The 24,133-nt window shown below is 49.0% G+C and overlaps 1 protein-coding gene across 2 annotated transcripts; it reads left to right on the forward strand.

Annotated features, from left to right (window-relative positions):
• Positions 1–1,422: 1,422 nt before the first annotated feature.
• Positions 1,423–24,046, forward strand: LTC4S (leukotriene C4 synthase). 2 transcript variants are annotated; one of them, XM_019469689.2, is made up of 6 exons: positions 1,423–1,710; positions 9,912–10,349; positions 23,116–23,215; positions 23,322–23,392; positions 23,480–23,561; positions 23,794–24,046. In XM_019469689.2, exons 2-6 carry the CDS (start codon positions 10,292–10,294, stop codon positions 23,933–23,935), a joined length of 453 nt encoding a protein of 150 aa, XP_019325234.2. In that variant the 5' UTR covers positions 1,423–1,710; positions 9,912–10,291; the 3' UTR covers positions 23,936–24,046. The 2 variants fall into 2 exon arrangements, with proteins under 2 accessions (XP_019325234.2, XP_019325233.2); XM_019469688.2 differs by lacking the exons at positions 1,423–1,710; positions 9,912–10,349 and adding an exon at positions 20,762–21,274.
• Positions 24,047–24,133: the final 87 nt, after the last annotated feature.

The following is a 24,133-nucleotide window of genomic DNA, read 5'->3' on the forward strand; positions in this document are numbered from 1 at the left end:
GCAGTTCATAGGTTTGAGCCTTGCATCAGGTTCTGTGCTGACAGCACAGAGCCCACTTTCAATCTTCTGTCTCTCTCTCTCTCTCTCTCTCTCAAAAATAAACACAACAAAAGGTACACGTAAGGAACCAGATTAATGATAAGACTTTCCAAGGAAAGGATGTCATCCTCTTCCCTCTACCCTTCCTCTAGGAAGGGGTATACACCCCAGATCAGTGACTGGGACATGGGGCTGCGGCTCCAATAGGTAGGAGACGGGAGGGGGAGGGGCAACCCAAGGGTGGAAGTAGAAGTGGCCTAGAGGTGGCCCTGCTTGCTGTCACTCCAGAGACCCATTGGGAGAGCTTGTGCTTTCTGTCCTGAAACTTTAGGCTGTGTGCATCCAGAGACCCTGGCTCCCAAAGGGAGAACATACCCACCAGAAGACACAGCAGGAGTCCCATTAGGCTTTAAGTTACAGCTGCCTCCTGGGTCCTTTGAGCTCAGAGGAAGAGGCCAGGGTCCTGGCAAGAGGAGTTGACCTTGACCATTAAGGGAGGAGGGTGAGGTTCCACACTGGGGAGGCAGAGTGCATTCCACCCCGCTGACCCCATGCTGTGTCTCTTGGTATGATTTTGGTGGTGAGTGGACAGGTGCAGCCACCATGCATTGATAGTGCTGGATGACCAGGGGCTCAGACCCTTCCAGGTATATGGGTCTGGGTAGGTCTTGGTGACCCCTCCAGGTAAGCTGAAGTGCTAGCTGAGGGTGAGGGCAATCTAGACTGGGTGGTAGAAGACGGAGGTGATGAAGCCTGAAACCAGCTGTCGTGTGTTCCACCAGCCTTTTTTTCTTAAGTTTATTTATTTTGAGAGAGAGAGAGAGGAGGGGAGGGGTAGAGAGAGGGAAAGAGAGAGAGAATCCCAATCAGGTTCCGAGATATCAGTGCAGAGCCCAACATGGGGCTTGAACCCACGAACCATGAGATCATAACCTGAGCTGAGATGAAGAGTCCCATGCTCAACCCACTGAGCCACCCAGGCGCCCCGCCCACTAACCTTATTTTAAATTTCCCCAGGAAACGAGTCCTGAGTCTTAAGGTGCCACTTGCTGGGGGACTGAACTTACTGTATAAAGAGGGCCCAAAGGGGCGCCTGGGTGATGCAGGTCATGAGCTCAGGGTTGGTGAGTACCAGCCTCGCACTGGGTTCGCTGCTGAGAGCGTGGAACCCGCTTGGGATCCTCTGTCCCCCTCTCTTTGCCCCTCCCATGCTCGTACTCAATCTTGAAAATAAACATTTAAAATAAAAAAAATAAAGAGGATGAGTGGTGCAAGGTGCGGACTCTAGGTGTCGCTGTGGTGCGCCCCCAGCGCTGCGGGCCGAAGCCAGAGGGATTCTCCCTGGGACTGGCGTTGACTAGGGAGCTTCGCAGCTCCACCTAACGTACCCTACGCAGGGCCGCCCGCTCTCAATGCCTGATCGCTTTGGGGGTGCCGAGGCCTGACCTGCCTCCCCAGTTCGGGGCCACCCAGTGGGCCGGCCCAGCTGCAGGGCCCCTTGGCAGCCGGGCAGCAGCCACATCACAGCTCAGCTGGCCGCCCTGCCCTGCTTTCTACCCGGACTTCTCCCACAAGCCATGCACGTTCTGGAGCCCAATCCCCAAATCCTGTTTCTGAGCAACTCGCTCAATGCAAACAGGAGGCTTTGCGTTTAAGTGTTTTGTTGAGAAGGTAAGTTTATCAGCGTTTCAGAGACTTCTTTCTGGTCCCCAAAATGGTCCCTTGAAGGCCCGCCCTCCTCTCTCTCGGAAGAGCATGAGGGAATGAAAACGGCTGTTTCCCGCCACTGTGGTCTACCACGATTCATGGGGCTTCTGGAAATGAGCAATTTCATTGTTGCGGGGTTTTTCCTTCTATCTGATTTTAAGCTATTTTAAGAGTGTTCGGTAGAGGGGGAGGGGCGCCTGGGTGGCTCGGTTGAGCACCAGACTCCGGCTCAGGTCCTGATCTCCGTGTTTCCAGGTTCCAGCCCCGGGTGGGGCTCTGTGCAGACAGCTCACAGCCTGGAGCCTGTAAATAAACATTAAAAAAAAAAAAAAAAAGAAGAAGATGGCAGCGTAGGAGGACGCTGGGCTCACCGCGCGTCCTGCTGATCACTTAGATTCCACCTATACCTGCCTAACTAACCCAGAAAACCACCAGAGGATTAGCAGAACAGAGTCTCCGGAGCCAAGCGCAGACGAGAGGCCCACGGAAGAGGGTAGGAAGTACGGCGAGGCGGTGCGCGCTCCACGGACTGGCGGGAGGGAGCTGGAGCGGAGGGGCGGCTCGCCGGCCAAGCAGAGCCCCCGAGTCTGGCTGGCAAAAGCGGAGGGGCCGGCCGGACTGTGTTCCGACAGCAAGCACGACTTAGCGTCTGGGAGGTCGTAAGTTAACAGCTCTGCTCAGAAAGCGGGAAGGCGGAGGACAAAGGGAGGGAGAGTTGCTGAGCCCCCGGACAACAGAGCTCAGTTTGGTGGGGAACAAAGGCGCTGGTCAGCGCCATCTCCCCCCCTCCATCCCCCAGCCAAAATCCCAAAATAACCAGTTCCTGCCGGGAACTTGCTTGCTCCGCGCAAACACCCAACTCTGTGCTTCTGCGGAGCCACCCCTCCAGCAGCGGATCTGACTCCCTCCCGCTGCCACAGGGTCCCTCCTGAAGTGGATCACCTAAGGAGAAGCGAGCTAAGCCTGCCCCTCCTGCCCCCGTGCACCTTGCCTACCCACCCCAGCTAATACGCCAGATCCCCAGCACCACAAGCCTGGCAGTGTGCAAGTAGCCCAAATGGGCCACGCCACCCCACAGTGAATCCCGCCCCTAGGAGAGGGGAAGAGAAGGCACACACCAGTCTGACTGTGGCCCCAGCGGTGGGCTGGGGGCAGACATCAGGTCTGACTGCGGCCCCGCCCACCAACTCCAGTTTTACACCACAGCACAGGGGAAGTGCCCTGCAGGTCCTCACCACTCCAGGGACTATCCAAAATGACCAAACGGAAGAATTCCCCTCAGAAGAATCTCCAGGAAATAACAACAGCTAATGAACTGATCAAAAAGGATTTAAATAATATAACAGAAAGTGAATTTAGAATAATAGTCATAAAATTAATCGCTGGGCTTGAAAACAGTATAGAGGACAGCAGAGAATCTCTTGCTACAGAGATCAAGGGACTAAGGAACAGTCACGAGGAGCTGAAAAGCGCTTTAAACGAAATGCAAAACAAAATGAAAACGACGACAGCTCAGATTGAAGAGGCAGAGGAGAGAATAGGTGAACTAGAAGATAAAGTTATGGAAAAAGAGGAAGCTGAGAGAAAGATAAAAAAATCCAGGAGTATGACGGGAAAATTAGAGAACTAAGTGATACACTAAAAAGAAATAATATATGCATAATTGCTATCCCAGAGGAGGAAGAGAGAGGGAAAGGTGCTGAAGGGGTACTTGAAGAAACTATAGCCGAGAACTTCCCTGAACTGGGGAAGGAAAAAGGCATTGAAATCCAAGAGGCACAGAGAACTCCCTTCAGACGTAACTTGAATCGGTCTTCTGCACGACATATCATAGTGAAACTGGCAAAATACAAGGATAAAGAGAAGATTCTGAAAGCAGCAAGGGATAAACGTGCCCTCACATATAAAGGGAGACCTATAAGACTCGTGACCGATCTCTCTTTTGAAACTTGGCAGGCCAGAAAGGATTGGCACGATATCTTCAGTGTGCTAAACAGAAAAAATATGCAGCCGAGAATCCTTTATCCAGCAAGTCTGTCATTTAGAATAGAAGGAGAGATAAAGGTCTTCCCAAACAAACAAAAACTGAAGGAATTTGTCACCACGAAACCAGCCCTACAAGAGATCCTAAGGGGGATCCTGTGAGACAAAGTACCAGAGACATCACTACAAGCATAAAACATACAGACATCACAATGACTCTAAACCCATATCTTTCTATAATAACACTGAATGTAAATGGATTAAATGCGCCAACCAAAAGACATAGGGTATCAGAATGGATAAAAGAACAAGACCCATCTATTTGCTGTCTACAAGAGACTCATTTTAGATCTGAGGACACCTTTAGATTGAGAGTGAGGGGATGGAGAACTATTTATCATGCTACTGGAAGCCAAAAGAAAGCTGGAGTAGCCATACTTATATCAGACAAACTAGACTTTAAATTAAAGGCTGTAACAAGAGATGAAGAAGGGCATTATATAATAATTACAGGGTCTATCCATCAGGAAGAGCTAACAATTATAAATGTCTATGCGCCGAATACCGGAGCCCCCAAATATATGAAACAATTACTCATAAACATAAGCAACCTTATTGATAAGAATGTGGTAATTGCAGGGGACTTTAACACCCCACTTACAGAAATGGATAGATCATCTAGACACATGGTCAATAAAGAAACAAGGGCCCTGAATGATACATTGGATCAGATGGACTTGACAGATATATTTAGAACTCTGCATCCCAAAGCAACAGAATATACTTTCTTCTCGAGTGCACATGCAACATTCTCCAAGATAGATCATATACTGGGTCACAAAACAGCCCTTCATAAGTTTACAAGAATTGAAATTATAGCATGCATACTTTCAGACCACAATGCTATGAAGCTTGAAATCAACCACAGGAAAAAGTCTGGAAAACCTCCAAAAGCATGGAGGTTAAAGAACACCCTACTAACGAATGAGTGCGTCAACCAGGCAATTAGAGAAGAAATTTAAAAATATATGGAAACGAAAATGAAAATACAACAATCCAAACGCTTTGGGATGCAGCGAAGGCAGTCCTGAGAGGAAAATACATTGCAATCCAGGCCTATCTCAAGAAACAAGAAAAATCCCAAATACAAAATCTTAACAGCACACCTAAAGGAAATAGAAGCAGAACAGCAAAGGCAGCCTAAACCCAGCAGAAGAAGAGAAATAATAAAGATCAGAGCAGAAATAAACAATATAAAATCTAAAAAGACTGTAGAGCAGATCAACGAAACCAAGAGTTGGTTTTTTGAAAAAATAAACAAAATTGACAAACCTCTAGCCAGGCTTCTCAAAAAGAAAAGGGAGATGACCCAAATAGATAAAATCATGAATGAAAATGGAATGATTACAACCAATCCCTCAGAGATACAAACAATTATCAGGGAATACTATGAGAAATTATATGCCAACAAATTGGACAACCTGGAAGAAATGGACAAATTCCTAAACACCCACACTCTTCCAAAACTCAATCAGGAGGAAATAGAAAGCTTGAACAGACCCATAACCAGCGAAGAAATTGAATCGGTTATCAAAAATCTCCCAACAAATAAGAGTCCAGGACCAGATGGCTTCCCAGGGGAGTTCTACCAGACGTTTAAAGCAGAGATAATACCTATCCTTCTCAAGCTATTCCAAGAAATAGAAAGGGAAGGAAAACTTCCAGACTCATTCTATGAAGCCAGTATTACTTTGATTCCTAAACCAGACAGAGACCCAGTAAAAAAAGAGAACTACAGGCCAATATCCCTGATGAATATGGATGCAAAAATTCTCAATAAGATACTAGCAAATCGAATTCAACAGCATATAAAAAGAATTATTCACCATGATCAAGTGGGATTCATTCCTGGGATGCAGGGCTGGTTCAACATTCGCAAATCAATCAACGTGACACATCACATTAATAAAAAAAAAGAGAAGAACCATATGATCCTGTCAATCGATGCAGAAAAGGCCTTTGACAAAATCCAGCACACTTTCTTAATAAAAACCCTTGAGAAAGTCGGGATAGAAGGAACATACTTAAAGATCATAAACGCCATTTATGAAAAGCCCACAGCTAACATCATCCTCAACGGGGAAAAACTGAGAGCTTTTTCCCTGAGATCAGGAACACGACAGGGATGCCCACTCTCACCACTGTTGTTTAACATAGTGCTGGAAGTTCTAGCATCAGCAATCAGACAACAAAAGGAAATCAAAGGCATCAAAATTGGCAAAGATGAAGTCAAGCTTTCGCTTTTTGCAGATGACATGATATTATACATGGAAAATCCGATAGACTCCACCAAAAGTCTGCTAGAACTGATACATGAATTCAGCAAAGTTGCAGGATACAAAATCAATGTACAGAAATCAGTTGCATTCTTATACACTAACAATGAAGCAACAGAAAGACAAATAAAGAAACTGATCCTATTCACAATTGCACCAAGAAGCATAAAATACCTAGGAATAAATCTAACCAAAGATGTAAAAGATCTGTATGCTGAAAACTATAGAAAGCTTATGAAAGTAATTGAAGAAGATATAAAGAAATGGAAAGACATTTCCTGCTCATGGATTGGAAGAATAAATATTGTCAAAATGTCAATACTACCCAAAGCTATCTACACATTCAATGCAATCCCAAACAAAATTGCACCAGCATTCTTCTCGAAACTAGAACAAGCAATCCTAAAATTCATATGGAACCACAAAAGGCCCCGAATAGCCAAAGTAATTCTGAAGAAGACCAAAGCAGGAGGCATCACAATCCCAGACTTTAGCCTCTACTACAAAGCTGTCATCAAGACAGCATGGTATTGGCACAAAAACAGACACATAGACCAATGGAATAGAATAGAAACCCCAGAACTAGACCCACAAACGTATGGCCAACTCATCTTTGACAAAGCAGGAAAGAACATCCAATGGAAAAAAGTCTCTTTAACAAATGGTGCTGGGAGAACTGGACAGCAACATGCAGAAGGTTGAAACTAGACCACTTTCTCACACCATTCACAAAAATAAACTCAAAATGGATAAAGGACCTGAGTGTGAGACAGGAAACCATCAAAACCCTAGAGGAGAAAGCAGGAAAAGATCTCTCTGACCTCAGCCGTAGCAATCTCTTACTCGACACATCCCCAAAGGCAAGGGAATTAAAAGCAAAAGTGAATTACTGGGACCTTATGAAGATAAAAAGCTTCTGCACAGCAAAGGAAACAACCAACAAAACTAAAAGGCAACCAATGGAATGGGAAAAGATATTTGCAAATGACATATCGGACAAAGGGCTAGTATCCAAAATCTATAAAGAGCTCACCAAACTCCACACCCGAAAAACAAATAACCCAGTGAAGAAATGGGCAGAAAACATGAATAGACACTTCTCTAAAGAAGACATCCAGATGGCCAACAGGCACATGAAAAGATGTTCAATGTCGCTCCTTATCAGGGAAATACAAATCAAAACCACACTCAGATATCACCTCACGCCAGTCAGAGTGGCCAAAATGAACAAATCGGGAGACTATAGATGCTGGAGAGGATGTGGAGAAACGGGAACCCTCTTGCACTGTTGGTGGGAATGCAAATTGGTGCAGCCGCTCTGGAAAGCAGTGTGGAGGTTCCTCAGAAAATTAAAAATAGACCTACCCTATGACCCAGCAATAGCACTGCTAGGAATTTACCCAAGGGATACAGGAGTACTGATGCATAGGGGCACTTGCACCCCAATGTTTATAGCAGCACTCTCAACAGTAGCCAAATTATGGAAAGAGCCTAAATGTCCATCAACTGATGAATGGGTAAAGAAATTGTGGTTTATATACACAATGGAATACTACGTGGCAATGAGAAAGAATGAAATATGGCCTTTTGTAGCAACGTGGATGGAACTGGAGAGTGTGATGCTAAGTGAAATAAGCCATACAGAGAAAGACAGATACCATATGGTTTCACTCTTATGTGGATCCTGAGAAACTTAACAGAAACCCATGGGGGAGGGGAAGGGAAAAAAAAAAAAAAAAGAGGTTAGAGTGGGAGAGAGCCTAAGCATAAGAGACTGTTAAAAACTGAAAACAAACTGAGGGTTGATGGGGGGTGGGAGGGAGGGGAGGGTGGGTGATGCGTATTGAGGAGGGCACCTTTTGGGATGAGCACTGGGTGTTGTATGGAAACCAATTTGACAATAAATTTCATATATTAATAGTGACCAAAAAAAAAAAAAAAAAGATTGTCAGGATGAGGGGTGCTGGCTGGCTCAATCGGCAGAGCATGCAACTCTCAATCTTGGGGTCCTGAGTTCAGGTCCCACTTTGGGTGTAGAGATTACTTTAAAAGTAAGTAAATAAAGAAAAATAAAATCATCAGGTAGAGAATTTCAGTGAATCTTGGCTATGATATTTAAATTTGTATCCATGTAATATTGATACTGGCCAGAGAACCCGTTCCGAACTCAGGTTCTGCTCGATGCTTGAAAATCAATATCCCAGAGACAAATTATGGCGGGAAAGGAAAGGGTTTATTCAGGAAGCCAGCAGCCCAAAGAAAGCTGGAGGGTTTTTAAACTTTTTTTTTAAATGTTTTATTCGTTTTTGAAAGAGAGCAAGTGTGGGAGGGACAGAGAAAGGGACAGAGGATCCGAAGCGGGCTTTGCATTGACATCAGTGAGCCCAACGTGGGACCTGGACTCTTGAGCTGTGAGATCATGACCTGAGCCGAAGTGGGAGGCTCAACTGACTGAGCCACCCCGGGAGGCCCCATGCTGAAGGGTTTGAAAGGGGAAAACCTGGGAAAAGGGAGTGGGCTCTGTGCAGGAGAAGCAGGTGCCCAGGCCACGTGACTCTGAACAGACTCACTGGCATCAGTGACAAGTGTTTTTCAAATATAGTCAGGCCTTATCTTCTGGGAAACTCTGGTCCTTTACTCAAGGCCAGTGGGCTGCAAATCTCAAGGAAAGTAAGTTCTGCTACAGACTAAGGGACTTTTGTCACCAAGCAAGGTGTGAGTTCTTTCTCTCTCTGTCTCAAAATAAATAAATAAACTTAAAAAAATAAATTCTTATTTTACTCAGTGGGTTATAATTCCTTGTTACTATGTATTTTGATGTCCACACTGTCCAGGTTTGGCCGGTGGGTATCCCTTCAAACTGGCTCCTGTGTCCTTTGGACATGCCTCCACCTGCCTTTGAGGATTTCCTTCTTTTCTTTTTAAGTTTATTTATCTATTTTGGGAGGGGGGGGAGAGAGAGAGAGAGAGAGAGAGAGAGAGAGAGAGAGAGAGTGGGAGAAGGGGAGAGAGAGAATGAAACGAGGAGAATCACAAACAGGCTCCACACCATCAGCTTGGAGCCTGCATGAACTGTGAGATCATGACCTGAGCTGAAATCAAGTTCAACCAACTGAGCCACCCAGGAGCCCTGAGAATTTATTTTTATTTTAAGAATTTATGAATTCACGATGATTCAAGTAAGTAAAAAAGTGGAGAAGGGGAAGCTCTTTTTCACTACTAAATGTAAAAAGAACGATGGAATTAGAGAATCATTTGGCTACCATCACAATAAGTGATTCAGGTAAGAGCCACTAATGGTTGTTGTAAAATCAGTTGGTGGACGTTTGAGGAGTAAGGGAATTTTTTTTTATAGAACCTCAAAGTATGACCCAGAAAGATAAGTTTCAATGGGAAAAAGAGTTATTTTTGTCAAACATCAACAAAGCCAGACTTTAGGTAAGGGAAGTAAAAACATAGTGGGAACTCCAGCAGAGTCAGGGATGTGAAACATTACCAGAAGCAGGTAAGAGGGTTGGTCATTGTCATTGTCAAAATGATGCACTTCTTTTTTGATTATTTTAGGGAGACAGAGAGAGAGAGCGAGAGAGCCTGAGCAGGGGAGGGGCAGAGAAAGAGGGAAAAAGAGAATCAGGTCAGGAGCCCATCTTCTGGCTGGAACGAATGGTGAATTCTTTTGTCAGCCTTTATCTTTTCCAGACTGGCACTCAAAAGGGCTGAGTCATTTCAGTGGCTTAGGCTGCTGGAAGCCACGGCAGAATGTGGGCAGAGTCCCTTAGTGCAAAGCAAGGGGTTTGAATGGAGTCAGTGTGCTGAGAGTTCTTACAGATCTATCTCACTTTACAGTAGAGAAACCAACAGACACCATGTTAACAGTACGGCTAAAACATCTCCAGGAACAAGGCTCAGTCGGCAGAGCATGCAATTCTTGATCTTGGGGTTGTAAGTTCAAGCCCCATGTTGGGTGTAGAGACTACTTAAAATCTCTGAAAGAAAAAACCATCTCCAGGAACAGGACAGACTGATATCACGTACCTCCTGACAGTGCATCAAGAAAAACACAGGGCCATTCCCCTGCCCCTCCTGCTCAAAGCACATGATCGATTATAATCAGCTGAAATGTCAGATAAAATCAAATCAGTGGACTTCTGCAAAATAACTGGCCTGTGCTCATGAAAGACAAAGATCTGTGAACTGAAGAACTCTTCCAGGCTAAAGGAGACTGAATGCCCTTGACAGTGAACACAACACAGAATTCTGGAGTTTCTTTCACCATAAGGACAGGTAATATCTAGTTAAAGTCTGTTGATTCAGTTATGGTATTGTCTTTTTTTAAACTGATATATACTTGACATATAACATGATATTAGTTTCCGGTGTACAGCATAATGATTTGATATTTATGTATATTGATAATGGTATCCTCTCTTTTTTTTTAAGTTTATTTATTTTGAGAGAGAAGAGAGAGCAAGTGGGGGAGGAGCAGAAAGAGAGGGAGAGAGAATCCCAAGTCTGCATAGCTTGACGTGGGACTTGAGATCATGATGTGAGCCGAAATCAAGAGTTGATTGCTTAACCGACTGAACCACCCAGGCTTGCTGGTATTGTCTTTTTTTTTTTTTTAATTGAGGTATAATTGATATATAATATGATATTAGTTTCACGTATACAGCATAATGATTCAATATTTGCATATATTGATAACAGTATTGTCTTTTTTTAAGTTTATTTATTTATTTATTTTGAAGAGAAGAGAGCACAAGTGGGGCAGGAGCAGAGAGAGAGAGAGAGAAAAAGAAAGAAAATACCAAGCAAGTTCCACACCATCAGTGCAGAGCCCAACTCAAGGCTTGATCTCATGAACCTGGAGATCATGACCTGAGTCAAAATCAAGAGTCAGTCACTTAACCAACTGAGCCACCCAGGGTCCCTGGTATTGTATTGTATTGTATGTATGTATTTAATATTTATTTATTTTTGAGAGAGAGAGAGAGAGAGAGTGTGAGTGGGCGAGGAGCAGAGAGAGAGGGAGACATAGAATTTGAAGCAGGCTCCAGGCTCTGAGCTGTCAGCACAGAGCCCGATGCAGGGCTTGAACCCAAAGAACCATGAGATCATGACCTGAGCTGAAGTCGGACACTTAACCGACTGAGCCACCCAGGAGCCTTTTTTTTTTTTTTTTTTTTTTAGAGAAAGAGAATGTCTTTTTTTTAATTGAGATATAATTGACATATAACATGATATTAGTTTCAGGTGTACAGCATAATGATTCGATATTTGTATATATTGATAATGGTATTGTCTTAATGTTAATTTCCTGATTATGCTAATTGTACTGTAGCTATATGAGAATGTTTATGCACATGGAAGTATTGAAGAGCAAAGGGGCATCTTGTCTGCAAATTACTCTGTGTGTGTGTGTGTGTGTGTGTGTGTGTGTGTGTGTGTTAAGAGAGAGAGAGGGAGAGAAAAGACACAGATAAATCAAATACAATAAAATGAGAGAAACCTAAGTGAAGAGTATACCACAACGCTTTATATTCTTTCAAATTTTCTGAAGTTAGATTTAAAAGCATTTTGGGGGAAAAAATGCAACCCCAGCCTGACACCATAAGCAAACCAACCCCCAGTGGATTAGACACCTGAGTATACAAGACGAAGGTAACAATGAAACATGGATAAACTTCTTACAGTAAAATTAAGAGCTTCTGTGGGGCGCCTGGGTGGCTCAGTCAGATGAATGTCTGACTCTTGGTTTCGGTTCAGGTCATGATCTCCTGGTTCGTGAGTTTGAGCCCTACATCGGGCTCTGTGGTGTCAAGGTGGAGCCCACTTCCAATCCTCTGTCCCCGCACCCCCCCCCCCCGTACTTCATCTGCTCATGCTCTTTCTCTCTCAAAAATAAATAAACATTAAAAAATAAATTAAGAGCTTCTGTGCATTGGAAGCCACTGTAAGGACCCTCTGGTCAAAGGGAGCCCCTCTCTGAGCCAGTTTTGGCCAGTGGCTGAGGGAGAGGTTCTGGGAGGGGGCCGAGGTGGTGGGTGATGCAGACACTGATGTGTGCCCTAGCCCCCCACTCAGCCAATACCAAGCATCCCTTCCCTTGTGTGATGGTCCTCTGTTGTGACTTTTTGGGTGCCCTAGAACCACAGTCCCATAGACCAGTGACAGGTGGCTCTGGCCACATACTCACTTGGTACCCCAGTGTGCCATGGTCCCATGGTCAAGTTTTGCTTCGTTTTTGGAATGATGTACATTTCCTGGTGGGGAAGGCATAGCCCTGCTCCGGGACCCGAGGGCTGTGCACCATGACTCTTACTGGGGCTTGCCAGAAACACATGACATCTCTTTCACTATCACAGATACTTCCAGCTCGAGGGGATCTGCTGGACCTGGTGGGCCAAGCAGGGGGGGTGCTCACCCTGCAACCTGGCCCTGCTACAAAGGCCTATCCTTGCCCTTGGTCTTTTTCACAGCTGGCAGCCTTCTGCGTCATCTGATAAATGTGTCACAGTAGGGTCCCTGAGTGTGGAATATGCCACATCCCCAACTCAGAGAGACCTACCAAGTCTTGTGTTCCTTTTTTCATGCAAACTGCAATAACCTGTATTTACTTCTTTTTTTAACTTTTTTTTTAATGTTTTATTTATTTTTAAGAGAAATAGAGAGAGAGAGAACACAATCAGGGGAGGGGCAGAGAGAGAGGGGGGACAGAGGATCCAAAGCATGCTCCACACTGACAGCAGAGAGCCCGACATGGGGCTCGAGGTCACGAACCATGAGATCATGACCTGAGCTGAAATCGGACACTCAACCAACTGAGCCATGCAGGTGCCCCTGTATTTACTTCTGAGGGGATTTCCAATAGGCCACTGACTAGCAGCCTCATTGAGGTGACGAGTCCCTGGCCTTTCGGAATGTGTGTCTCACCAAGGCCACTGATGTACTCAGCATTTCCTGTTCACAGGTCAATCACACGACGTCATCCATATGCTGGACCAATGTGATCTTGGGGGAATGCCCAGAGCATTAAGGTTCCTCCGAACTGTATTATGACAGAGAGTGGGACAATTAAAATGGTCCTGGGGTTGGGGTGCCTGGGTGGCTCAGTGGATGAGCGTCTGACTTCGGCTCAGGTCATGATCTCATAATTTGTGAGTTTGAGCCCCGCATCACACTCTGTACTGACAGCTCAGAGCCTGGAGCCTGTTTTGGATTCTGTGTCTTCCTCTCTCTGACCCTCCCCTGCGTGTGCTCACTCTCTCTCTCAAAATTAAATAAATATTAAAAAAATAAAATATAATAAAATAGTCCCAGGGCAAGCCTAAACGCATAATGCTGTCCATCCCATGTGAATCCAAACTGCTTCCAATCCTCTTTCCATTTTTTAAAATTTAAAATTTATTTTAATTTTTTTATTTTTTAAAGGATTAATTTTCTTTTTTTAAATTTTTTAATGTTTTTAAATTTATTTTTGAGACAGACAGAGTGCAAGCGGGGTAGGGGCGGAGAGAGAGGGAGACACAGAACCCGAAGCAGGCTCCAGGCTCCGAGCGGTCAGCACAGAGCCTGACACAGGGCTCGAACTCACGAACCACGAGATCATGACCTGAGCCGAAGTCAGAGGCTTAACTGACTGAGGCCCCCAGGTGCTCCCATCCAATCCTCTTTTCAGATGAGAATGGAAATGATCACATCCAGTGGCTCTGCATCATCTCCTGTGTAACGTGCTCAACTATTCCATATCTGGCCGCTGCAGTGAGGGCTGCGATCAGGCTGGGTGCCTGTCATCTGCCAGGACTCATGTGCTCTTTGTAGGGGCCAAACTGGTGAATATAACCTGGGGGTGGTGGTGATAGGAACCACCACCCTCCAACCTTTAAGGCTTTCGGTGTGGCCCTAATCTCTGTCTTTCCTCCCAGAGGCAGTATTATTCTGTAACATACTCTCTTGGTGAGTGGGTAACAGTTTCAGGAGATTCTGCTTGGCTTTTCCTACTCCAATACCTCTTACTCTATGGGCCAAGGAGCCAATGTGTGAATCTGCCTGTATCAGAGGGTCCCCAAGACCAGCCCAGGTCCCGTGATGTGCTGGCAGCACCCCCAGGACTCAGCAACAGTGGGGCTCATAGTACAGCTCCTGGCTCTCAGTCGTAAGCCATGCTGGATTACAGCCAATGGATACAGATCAAAGTCAGCAAAGGGGAGAAGGCACACAGTGTGAGGACCAGGGAAACCAGGCACAAGCTTCCAAGAGCCCCTGTCATTGGAGCCACATGCTTAATTCCTCCGGCAGTAAGATGTGAGGACATGAAATGTGGCCAACCAAGGAAGCTCATTAGAGACTCAGCACCCCGGGTTGTTTTTTTTTTTTTTAATGTATATTTATTTTTGAAAGAGAGAGCATGAGCAGGGGAGGTAGAGACAGAGAGGGGGACAGAGGATCCAAAGCAGGCTCTGTGCTGACAGCAGTGAGCCTGATGTGGGGCTCAAACTCACAAACCGTGAGATCATGACCTGAACCAAAGTTGGACATTCAACTGACTGAGCCATCCAAGTGCCCCAGCACCCCAGGTTTTTAATAGGGGGCTGGCATGTAGGTTCTGTCTGTCCAGCATGAACCAAAATTCCAGACTCCCAAAAGGAGTGTAGGTGTTCCACATAAACCTAAACAGGTTAGGCACAGTGAGCCATTCTTATCAGTTAATGGTGGGAACTTTCCCAAAATCTAAGTTGGCAGATGTTAGCTTAGGGCTGATCTTGCAAGGACAGTGATCACAGCCCTGTTGTGTAAACTCTTTTTTGCACAATGCCAGCTGCCTAGTAGGACTGTCCCATAATACATCTAGGAGCCAGGGAGATGCCCGAGGGGTCTTGGGCCCAGCTAATTCACTGTGAAATGGAACTTGGCTAAGACTCTTTTTGGGAGGCCCAGAACACACTTGGGTTTGTTACCTGCCTCCATGGCCCCTGTAGTCTGGGATGGGTGATAGCCATGACAGAACCCGGTGCCTTTGGAACAATGGAGATGAAAGGAGACAGAAATAATATAGGCCAGGGGGCACCTGCGTGGTTGACTCAGTTGAGCGTCCAATTTCAGCTCAGGTCATGATCCCAGGGTCATGGGATTGAGCCCTGAGTCAGGCTCCACACTGAGCATGGAGCCTGCTTGAGATTCTCTCTCCCTCTGCCCCTCTCCCCAGCTCTCTCGTTCTCTCTCTTAAAAAAGAAAGGAAGGAAGAAAGGAAGGAAAAGAAAGAAAGGAAGAAAGGAAGGAAGAGAAAGAAAGGAAGGAAGGAGGGAAGAAAGAAAGAAAGAAAGAGAAAGAAAGAAAGAAAGAAAGAAAGGAGGGAGGGAAGGAAGGAAGAAAGAAATAGAAAGAAAAGAAAGAAAGAGAAAGAGAAGGAAGGAAGGAAGGAAGGAAGGAAGGAAGGAAGGAAGAGAAAGAAAGGAGGGAGGGAAGAAAGAAAAAGAAAGAAAGGAAGAGAAAGAAAGAAAGGAGGGAAGGAAGAAAAAAAGAAAAGAAAGAAAAAGGAAGGAAGAGAAAGAAAGAAAGAGAAAGAAGGGAGGGAGGGAAGGAAGGAAGAAAGAAAGAAAGAAAGAAAGAAAGAAAGAAAGAAAGAAAGAAAAATAGAAGCCAGGTGGTGGCACACCTATCGCAAGCCAGGTGTCAATGACTACCATGATGGTTGGCAAGATCAGAATGGCAGAGTCTAGAGTGATGGCGTGCAGAATGTGACCTAGTGACCAGAGAGATGGGCAGCCGACGAGGGTATGCTGCTTAACAGATATAACCAAAAGAGATCAAGAATGGATCAGCAGAGGGACACGTGGGTAGCTCAGTCGGTTGAGCGTCTGACCCTTGATTTTGGCTCAGGTCATGATCTCATGGTTTCCTGGTTTGAGCCCCACGTTGCACTCTGTCCTGCCAGTTCAGAGCCTGTTTGAGATTCTCTGTCTCTCTGCCCATCCTCCACTCATGCTGTCTCTGTCTCTCTCAAAATAAATAAACTTAAAAAAAAAAAAAAAAAAAAAAAAAAAGAATGGATCAGCAGAAACCTAGGTTAGCCAAGCCAGTGGAAACTCATGATCCCTTGCCCATTTCCAGACCCAAATCAGTTCCCAGGCCCAGAACCCACTGGCTGAAGCAGAGGCCAGGTGTCCTTGTAAAAACCTTGCAACACTATGGCAAGTGCCCTGCCCGCCCCCCCCCCCCCCCATCCTCTAAAGGGATCTGTTCTATTTACTCAGGTCACTGTTTCCCTATTCTCAGTTCAATGGTTTCCAAGGGGAGGGGGCGGAAGGGCAGCCAGGCCAGCTGGGAAATCTTTGCCCCTTCATGGGTATGTTTTTTTGAGCACCTACTACACACAGAGCCAGGGATAAGGTGGAGCAGAGGCATCCCCTCACAGACACTCCTGGAAGGCTGGGTAGATAGAAAACCCAGGAAAACAGAAAGGGACAAGGGTAGCCAGGGAAGGGTCCCAGGAGTCCTAGGGGGTTGCCTAAGGGGCCCCAGTGCCCGAATAGCACCAGGTTGAGGAGGACCAAGATCAGAGCCATGAATCTGTGAGGTGTTTCTGCAGGTGGAGTGTGGGCTGGGGGCAGGTTGGGCTGAAAGGAGCAAGACATACTATCATCATAGGTATTTTCTTGTGCAGAAGGCTTAGGGGCACCTGGGTGGCTCAGTTAAGCATCCCACTTTGGCTCAGGTCATGATCTCATGGTCTGTGAGTTCAAACCCTGCTTCGGGTTCTAGGCTGACATCTCAGAGCCTGGAGCCTGCTTCAGATTCTGTGTCTCCCTCTCTCTCTCTGCCTCTCCCCACCCCTGCTCGCACTCTGCTTTACTGAGGTGTCCAGTTGACCCCTTGAGCAACACGGGTTTGAACTGCGCAGGTCCACTTATATGTGGATTTTTTTTTTCAATAAATACAGTACAGTATTGAAAATGTTTTTTCTCTTCCTTATGATTTTCTTTTTTTTTTTTTTTTTTAAGATTTTAAGTAATCTCTACACCCAATGTGGGGCTCAAATTTATAACGCTGAGATCAAGAGTCGCATGCTCTACAGACTGAGCCAGGCCGGTGGTCGCTCACGATTTTCTTAATTTTCTCTAGCTTACTTTATTGTAAGAATATACTGTATAATACATGTAAAATGCAAAATATGTGTTATTATGTTATGGGTAAGGCTTCTGGTCTACAGTAGGCTATTTGTAGTTAAGTTTGGGGGGAATTCTACTGATTTTTTTTTTTTTAATTTTTTTTTCAACGTTTTTTATTTAATTTTGGGACAGAGAGAGACAGAGCATGAACAGGGGAGGGGCAGAGAGAGAGGGAGACACAGAATCGGAAACAGGCTCCAGGCTCCGAGCCATCAGCCCAGAGCCTGACGCGGGGCTCGAACTCACGGACCGCGAGATCGTGACCTGGCTGAAGTCGGACGCTCAACCGACTGCGCCACCCAGGCGCCCCTTATAAATTTTTTTTTTTTTTACATTTATTTATTTTTGAGACAGAGAGAGACAGCGTATGAACGGGGGAGGGTCAGAGAGAGGGAGACACAGAATCCGAAACAGGCTCCAGGCTCTGAGCTGTCAGCACAGAGCTGTCAGCACAGAGCCCAACGCGGGGCTCGAACTCACGGACCGCGAGATCATGACCTGAGCCGAAGTCGGCCGCTCAACCGACTGAGCCACCCAGGCGCCCCGGAATTCTACTGATTTTTGACTGTTGCTACCTCTAACCCCTGTCTTGTTCAAGAATCAATTTCCATACCACAACATTTGCCCAATTTAAGTGTACAATCCAGTGACTTTGAGTAAATTTACTGAGCTGTGCAAACATCCCCATAATCCAGTTCTAGAACATCTTCCTCATATCTGCCCCTCCACCCCCAGGCTGCCTGTGATCTGTTCTCTGTTTCTTCTGATCTGCTTTTTCTGGACATTTCATATAATGAGAGTCATACGCTATGTGGTCTTTTGTGTTTGGGGCACAACTTAGCATAATGTTTTTAAGTCCTCTGTCCTATTTTAGTGGGAGAATTGGGGGAAATTTGAATGATACCTGTAGAATGGCTGATAGGTTTGTGTCAAGGTTAATTTCCTAGTTTGTATAACTGAATTATGGTTAAATCAGATTTTCACCTTAGAGTGAGATAGATGAAGGGTATATGGAAACTGTGTACTATTTTTGCAACTTTTTGGGTAAGTAAAATCATTTCAAAATCTTTTTTGTTTTTTAAGTTTATTTAAGTAATCTCTATACCCAATGTGGGGCTTGAACTTGCAGCCCCGAGATCAAGATTCACATGCTCTTCCAACTGAGCCAGCCCCGTGCTCCCCACCTTTTTAAATTTAGTTTAGTGTCCAAGTTCTGCACTGCTTATGGTGGTCTATTGTTCTGAAATTGTGGTTTCTTCTCAACATAATGGTTCTGCTGACTCTATCACTCTCCAGAGATCCTTGGTGAGCTCAGCTTCTAGAAGGTTCCTCGGGGCCCTGTAGGGGCTGGAGGGCAGAGGCATGTCCTGCAGGAGCTCAGGGAGGGGCTTTTACCGTTCCTTCATGAGGTGAGCGTCTAACAAGGGCTGCCCAGGAGGGTGAGTGGGTGGCCCATTGCCTGGAGGGCCCCGGGCTGGACCTCTGTCAGCCAGAGCATGCACAGCCTAGGCAGGGCTCTGAGAGACTGGGCAAGGGCAGAGGGAGCGAGGTGGAAACTGCAGGATCTGGGGAGAGCTCCAGGGGTGGAGACCCCAGTTACTGCCTGGACATCTGCCCCAGGACTTCCTCAGAAGCTGCCTCAGCTTCCTGTTGTCAGGGAAGGGGATCAGCTTGGAAGGGAAGATGTCTAGGCCTCAGAGGAAATGAAAGTCTGGCAGAGAGAAGCCCCTGAAATGCACGCATACCCACGGACACACACGTAGGCCCCAGATGAACTCCAACATGCTAGCAAGCCCAGGGGCCCTGAGAAACACATGCCATGACTGCCACGGACACACGTATTTCACGCAAACACACTGGCACATGGTCTGCCTGCTCCTGGGGTCCCAGCTGGGGTCAGGGGGGTGGCCAGAGCAGGGGGCTGTGGTCAGGACCACTTTCAGGGAGGACAGGAGTGCTGAGCAGGCAGAGAGAGAGCTCGAGGGCACGTCTGGCATCTGTTCCCTTGTGCTCCAGTCTCTTTCTGAGCTTCTGTCAGTCATTTCTCCACCATTGAGCACCTACCATGGTGACTGGCAAGCTGGTCCAAAGCAGGGCACAGACACGGAGACCCATCCCTGCCTCTGAGGAGCCCGCTGCAGCCCCTGGGGAGCAGCTGGTTTGCTGGGGGCAATGATGGCAAGGGGCATTTGTTGGGCATTGGCCAGACCATGAGAGGGTAAAAGGGGTTCTTGGGGAGCCCAGCAAGCAACAAAGCTCTTGGGCTGGAATCCAGGCTTGGGGACAGCAAGGAAGGAGGCCAGCTGGGTGGCAAGGATAGAGCTCCAGAGGTCATATGACCCTGACATATGGAGACTCCCCCAGAAAGACCAGGCAGAGGGTGCCAGGAGATCACAATGGCCCAAGACTAAAAGCAGTGGCAGTTGCCCCAAAGACCCAGCTGCTCTGTTCATCCCACGGCATGGCCTGTGCCTGCTTGTGGCCTTGCCAGCTCCTGCCTGTGCTCAGGTATCAGTCTGGACTGTGCCACAGCTGACCAAAACCCGCCTCCAACCAGCTTGAGCCAAAAGGAGAAGTGGCTGTGTTATAAAACGGAAAGGCTGAACGGCCAGGGGCTGGGAGGGGGGGTGGGGTGGGTGGGAGGTGGGGGGAGTGGGGGGGTGGTGGGGGAGTGGGAGGTGGGGGGGATGGGGGGGGGGTCCCAGGCAAGGTGGTCCCAGGAGGCTCTAGGACACTGGCCACCTTTCTCCTCAAAGCGTGGCCTTGCGTTAGCTCTGTCTTCCTCAGGTTGGCCAGTAGCCATAAATGGCCCTCAGAAATCTTCCTCCTCACTTTGAGTTCCCCTTCCCAAGGTTCTTAGGAAGTTTCCAGAACTGCATCTCACCATCTTGTGTTAGCCTTGGCTCAGACAGTCAGTTTGGACTCATACGTTCATCCCTCAAGCCCAGGAGGGGTGGGAGGCAGCTATATCCACACCACAGGACCTGACAATAGGAAGGGTTGGAACCTCAGGAAGGAGGGACCCTGGGCAGGCAGAAACAGCAGGTGACTGTTCTGAGGTGTGAGTCCCAGGAGATGCTGGGCTCAACCACCCTGGGTGGGCTGACCCATCCTTCCGGGCCAGCAAGGTGGGCTTCGGGATGGCCTGTGTGCATGGAGCCCAGGGAGCTGTGAGACCGGCGGGCATCAGGTTTCTCGAGGGGAGCAGGGACTCAGCTGTGCCCAGTTGGTCTGGGTGCCCGGACTGCCCTGCTGTCAGAATTGCATGTTATATAAGAGCCCTGGGCTGTGATCAGGGAAATAGGTAAGTGGGTGTGTATAGGTGGGAGTGGGGTCAGGGCTGGGAACTCTGGAGGAACCCACGACCTGTGTCCAGGTGAGAGATGACTGGGGCAGGGCAGGGCTTGGAAGGTGCATGGAGTGGGGGGCGGGGTGGATTTGAGAATAAGCAGGACTTGATCAATAGGAAGTGGTGTAGGCATGTTGTGTGGGGGGTGAGGGGGCTAGTTCAGGTAGGATCCTCTGGTTTCCTGAGACCAGACTGAGGACAAGGGGAGGTCTGGAGAGCCACCTAGGACCTGCTGAGGGTACAGGGCCTGAAGGACACTGGGTTGACCCAACACTATGGTGTGCCCAGGTGGATAGCTTGGGCTCTGTCAGCACAGGACTAGGCATAGAAGAGGCAAGAATGCCTGGGAGGAAGTGGTGGGGCCGGGTTGTCCCCAGCCTGCTGCTCTGTCCTGCCCAGGCTTTGTCTGGCCCTGGTTTCTGTCTGCCTAGCCTGACCAGGCTCCTGGGCTCTTGCTGGCCATGGCCACGCCCCTCTGTCGTGCCCCCTCCACTAAGTAGGGGCGGGGAGATCGAGCCAGTCTTCCTCTCCCCGACCAGCCTCTGAGCCAGCCTCTGAGCCAGCGGAAAGGGGCTGATAAAAGCTCCGCAGTTCCTTTCCACACACCAGCCCGGCTGACAGACCTGCCAGCACCATGAAGGACGAGGTGGCTCTTCTGGCCACTGTCACCCTCCTGGGAGTCCTGCTGCAAGGTGCGCTGGCTCCTGTTTGGGAGGTGGGTGGGCCCTGAACTCCTGCAGCCTGTCTTCTGCCCTCCAGGCCCCGGGGAGGTGCTGGAGGGCCCAGAGTGGGTGCGGGGCAGAGGCAGGGCTTCTGGCCCAGACTCCTGATGCCCAAGCTCTTCTGGCACCAGTGAAGGCTGGGATACCCCGGGGCTGAGACGCTTGTGTTGTTCTTGGTTAGGGACAGGGAAAGCCGTGGAAGGAGTATTTGCAGGGTGAACTGTGAAACCCTGGGCAGGGACCAAGGCTGACATGGGTGCCTGACCAAGGGAGGGGACAGTGAAATGGAAAAAGGCCCCTGAGGGACAACTGAGATAGGCATGCCTTGTGTGGGCTGGGAATGGGATATAGAACCCTGGAAGAGGGCAGGGGCTTTCAGGGAGCAGGTGGGGCATGCAGGTGTGTTAGGCTCCAGGATCTGGCATGGGGGGCACCAGAATGAAAGGGTGATCTGGTGGTGGGTACAGAAGTGGGTCAGCCATGGGCCTGGGGTGGCCCTGGTCCAGCTGGTCCCTGCCCTCTCCAGCTATCCTCTTTCTGGGGGTCCCAGCAGGACCCGGCTTTGCCTTCAAAGGAATTCTCTCTATGCTGGGATGGCATAGAGCTAGACAGGGCTGGAACCTGCTGCCTGGCCCTCCAAAATTGCATGGTGACCTTTTAGACTGGCCCTACAGGACATGTTCCGAGGCTAGATATCTCTACCACTTGGGACACCATTACCCCACACTGTATGGGCCAGGACAAGGCTCAGCCTGGGCAGGGACCCTGGAAGGGCCAGAGCAGACAGGCTGACTGGATCTCCTGCTGCACTGGCAAGGTCGGTTCTTAGCCCCTCCTCACGTAGCCATGGGACCCCCCTCTAGCTCCTACACTGTGATGGTCCACATAGCCTTGGCACCCACAGTGCACTTGGGATGGGATATTTCTTCAGAAGGCCTCACACCAAGCGCACCAGCGCCACAGGACTTGCTGGAAGATAGCTGAAGACAACCAGCGCTGGAGCTGTGTGTGTGATGGGGGCCTGCCCTGAGACCAAGAGAAGGGCCCTTGTGCACTTAGATCCATCCATCCATGCTGGAACAGGATGGGGGGGGGGCGGGGTGCAGGGGAAGGCAGAGCCCTGGAGGCCTGGTGTTGGACTAGATGAGTCTCAGTAGCAACCAACTGGGGGGTAGGGGAGAGGATGTATGTCAGACTTTAGGGCAGAGTCCAGAGCACCTGAGCAGAGAAACTAAAGCAGAAGACCACACCACAGTTTGGAGGCACAGGGCCCCAGGCTTGAGTGATCCTGGCCGGAAGTAGGGTCAGGAGCCCTCCCCACCCCCCACTGCATCCACCTCTCTATTGGTGGGGACCAGGAACTGTAAACCACAGCGTGTGTGCTCCCCTGCACCAGGGAGAATGCAGACAACTCTGCCCTCAAGCCCTGGTGGCATGCCCTATTCAGGGACCCCCAGAGCCAAGATCATGTCTAGAGAGTGGGAGCTGGTCATTTGTCTGTGTTTTGCAAGTCAAAGGATTCAGGAACACAGTCCTAAGCTTGAGGGCCCCTCCCTAGTACAGGTGTAACTGTGACGCATCTCAGGGTGGGGGAAGAGGGACCTTGCCCTCCCCGTGAACATCTTGGACACAGGACAAGCCCAGAAAGAGAGGGGGCACGAGGTCCCCTCGGGAGGACTTTATTTTCCATGGGGGCTTTAAAGGGGAATCATGACAAGTTCAGCGTGTAGAAAGGAGAAAAGGTGGGAACCTGGCGGAGGTTGAGGGCCTCGGGGCAGCCAGACCTGACTCCCGCCCCTACTCGCCCCCAGCCTACTTCTCCCTGCAGGTGATCTCTGCACGCAGAGCCTTCCGCGTGTCGCCGCCGCACACCACCGGCCCGCCCGAGTTCGAGCGTGTCTACCGAGCCCAGTGAGGCGCGGAGGGAGGGCTCGGGGCAGGAAGGGAGCGAGCCCGGACAGCTGCAGGGTCCGAGGCCCCCCGCCCGCGCCCTCACGCCGCCCCGCCCCCACCTCAGAGTGAACTGCAGCGAGTACTTCCCGCTGTTCCTCGCCACGCTCTGGGTCGCCGGAATCTTCTTTCACGAAGGTCTGGGCTCGGGGAGGGCGTGTACGCCCTGGAACCACAGGGTCTCGCGCCAGCTGGCTCACCTAGCCCCGCCCGCCCCTCTCCCAGGTGCGGCGGCCCTGTGCGGTTTGGTCTACCTTTTCGCGCGTCTCCGCTACTTTCAGGGCTACGCGCGCTCGCCGCAGCAAAGGTGAGAGCAGGGTCTGGGCTCGGGGAGGTCACGTGGGTCCGGGGAAAGGCTGTTTGTGGGAGGAGTCTTGACCATCCGGGCAGCGAAACTGGGAGACTGGCTGGAGGTGGGTCCCTTTTGGGCAGGAGACGGGTCCTGGCCAAGCTGGGCGGAGGTGGGTGGAGCTGGGCGGCAGGGTAGGTGGGCGGAGCCGCCGTCGCTCCGCCCCGCCCCTGCTGAGCCCTGCCCTTAGGCTGGCTCCCCTGTACATGAGCGCGAGCGCGCTCTGGCTGCTGATGTCGCTGGCGGCGCTCGGCCTGCTAGTCCACTTTCTCCCGGCCGCGCTGCGCGCCTCGCTCCTTGGACCGTTTCGGACGCTGCTGCCCAGGGTTTGAGATGGAGGACGCCAGGTCGACGGAACGGGAGAAAAGCCAGAGCTTCCGGGAGGACAAGGGAGGGGGTGCTCTCTTTATCCTTAATCTTCAATTAAAGTGCCGGTAACCGGGCTCCGAATTCACTCTCTAGGTCGGAGGGGATCGCGCACTGCGGCTGTGGAGCCCAGCCCTGGGCCGCAGCGGTCGGGTAGGCTTCCT

This window comes from Panthera pardus, unplaced genomic scaffold (assembly GCF_024362965.1).
Source record: "Panthera pardus isolate Hobbes unplaced genomic scaffold, ASM2436296v1 HiC_scaffold_2, whole genome shotgun sequence".
In the NCBI taxonomy this organism is placed as follows: domain Eukaryota; kingdom Metazoa; phylum Chordata; class Mammalia; order Carnivora; family Felidae; genus Panthera; species Panthera pardus.

What these genes read in the sequence shown, in the direction of transcription:
- LTC4S (XM_019469689.2), top strand. Translation starts at nt 10,292, where the DNA reads ATGCCCTTGACAGTGAACACAACACAGAATTCTGGAGTTTCTTTCACC. An exon ending in CGGAATCTTCTTTCACGAAG is followed by an intron (nt 23,393 to 23,479) that starts GTCTGGGCTCGG and finishes CCCCTCTCCCAG; the next exon opens with GTGCGGCGGCCCTGTGCGGT. An exon ending in GCGCGCTCGCCGCAGCAAAG is followed by an intron (nt 23,562 to 23,793) that starts GTGAGAGCAGGG and finishes CCCTGCCCTTAG; the next exon opens with GCTGGCTCCCCTGTACATGA.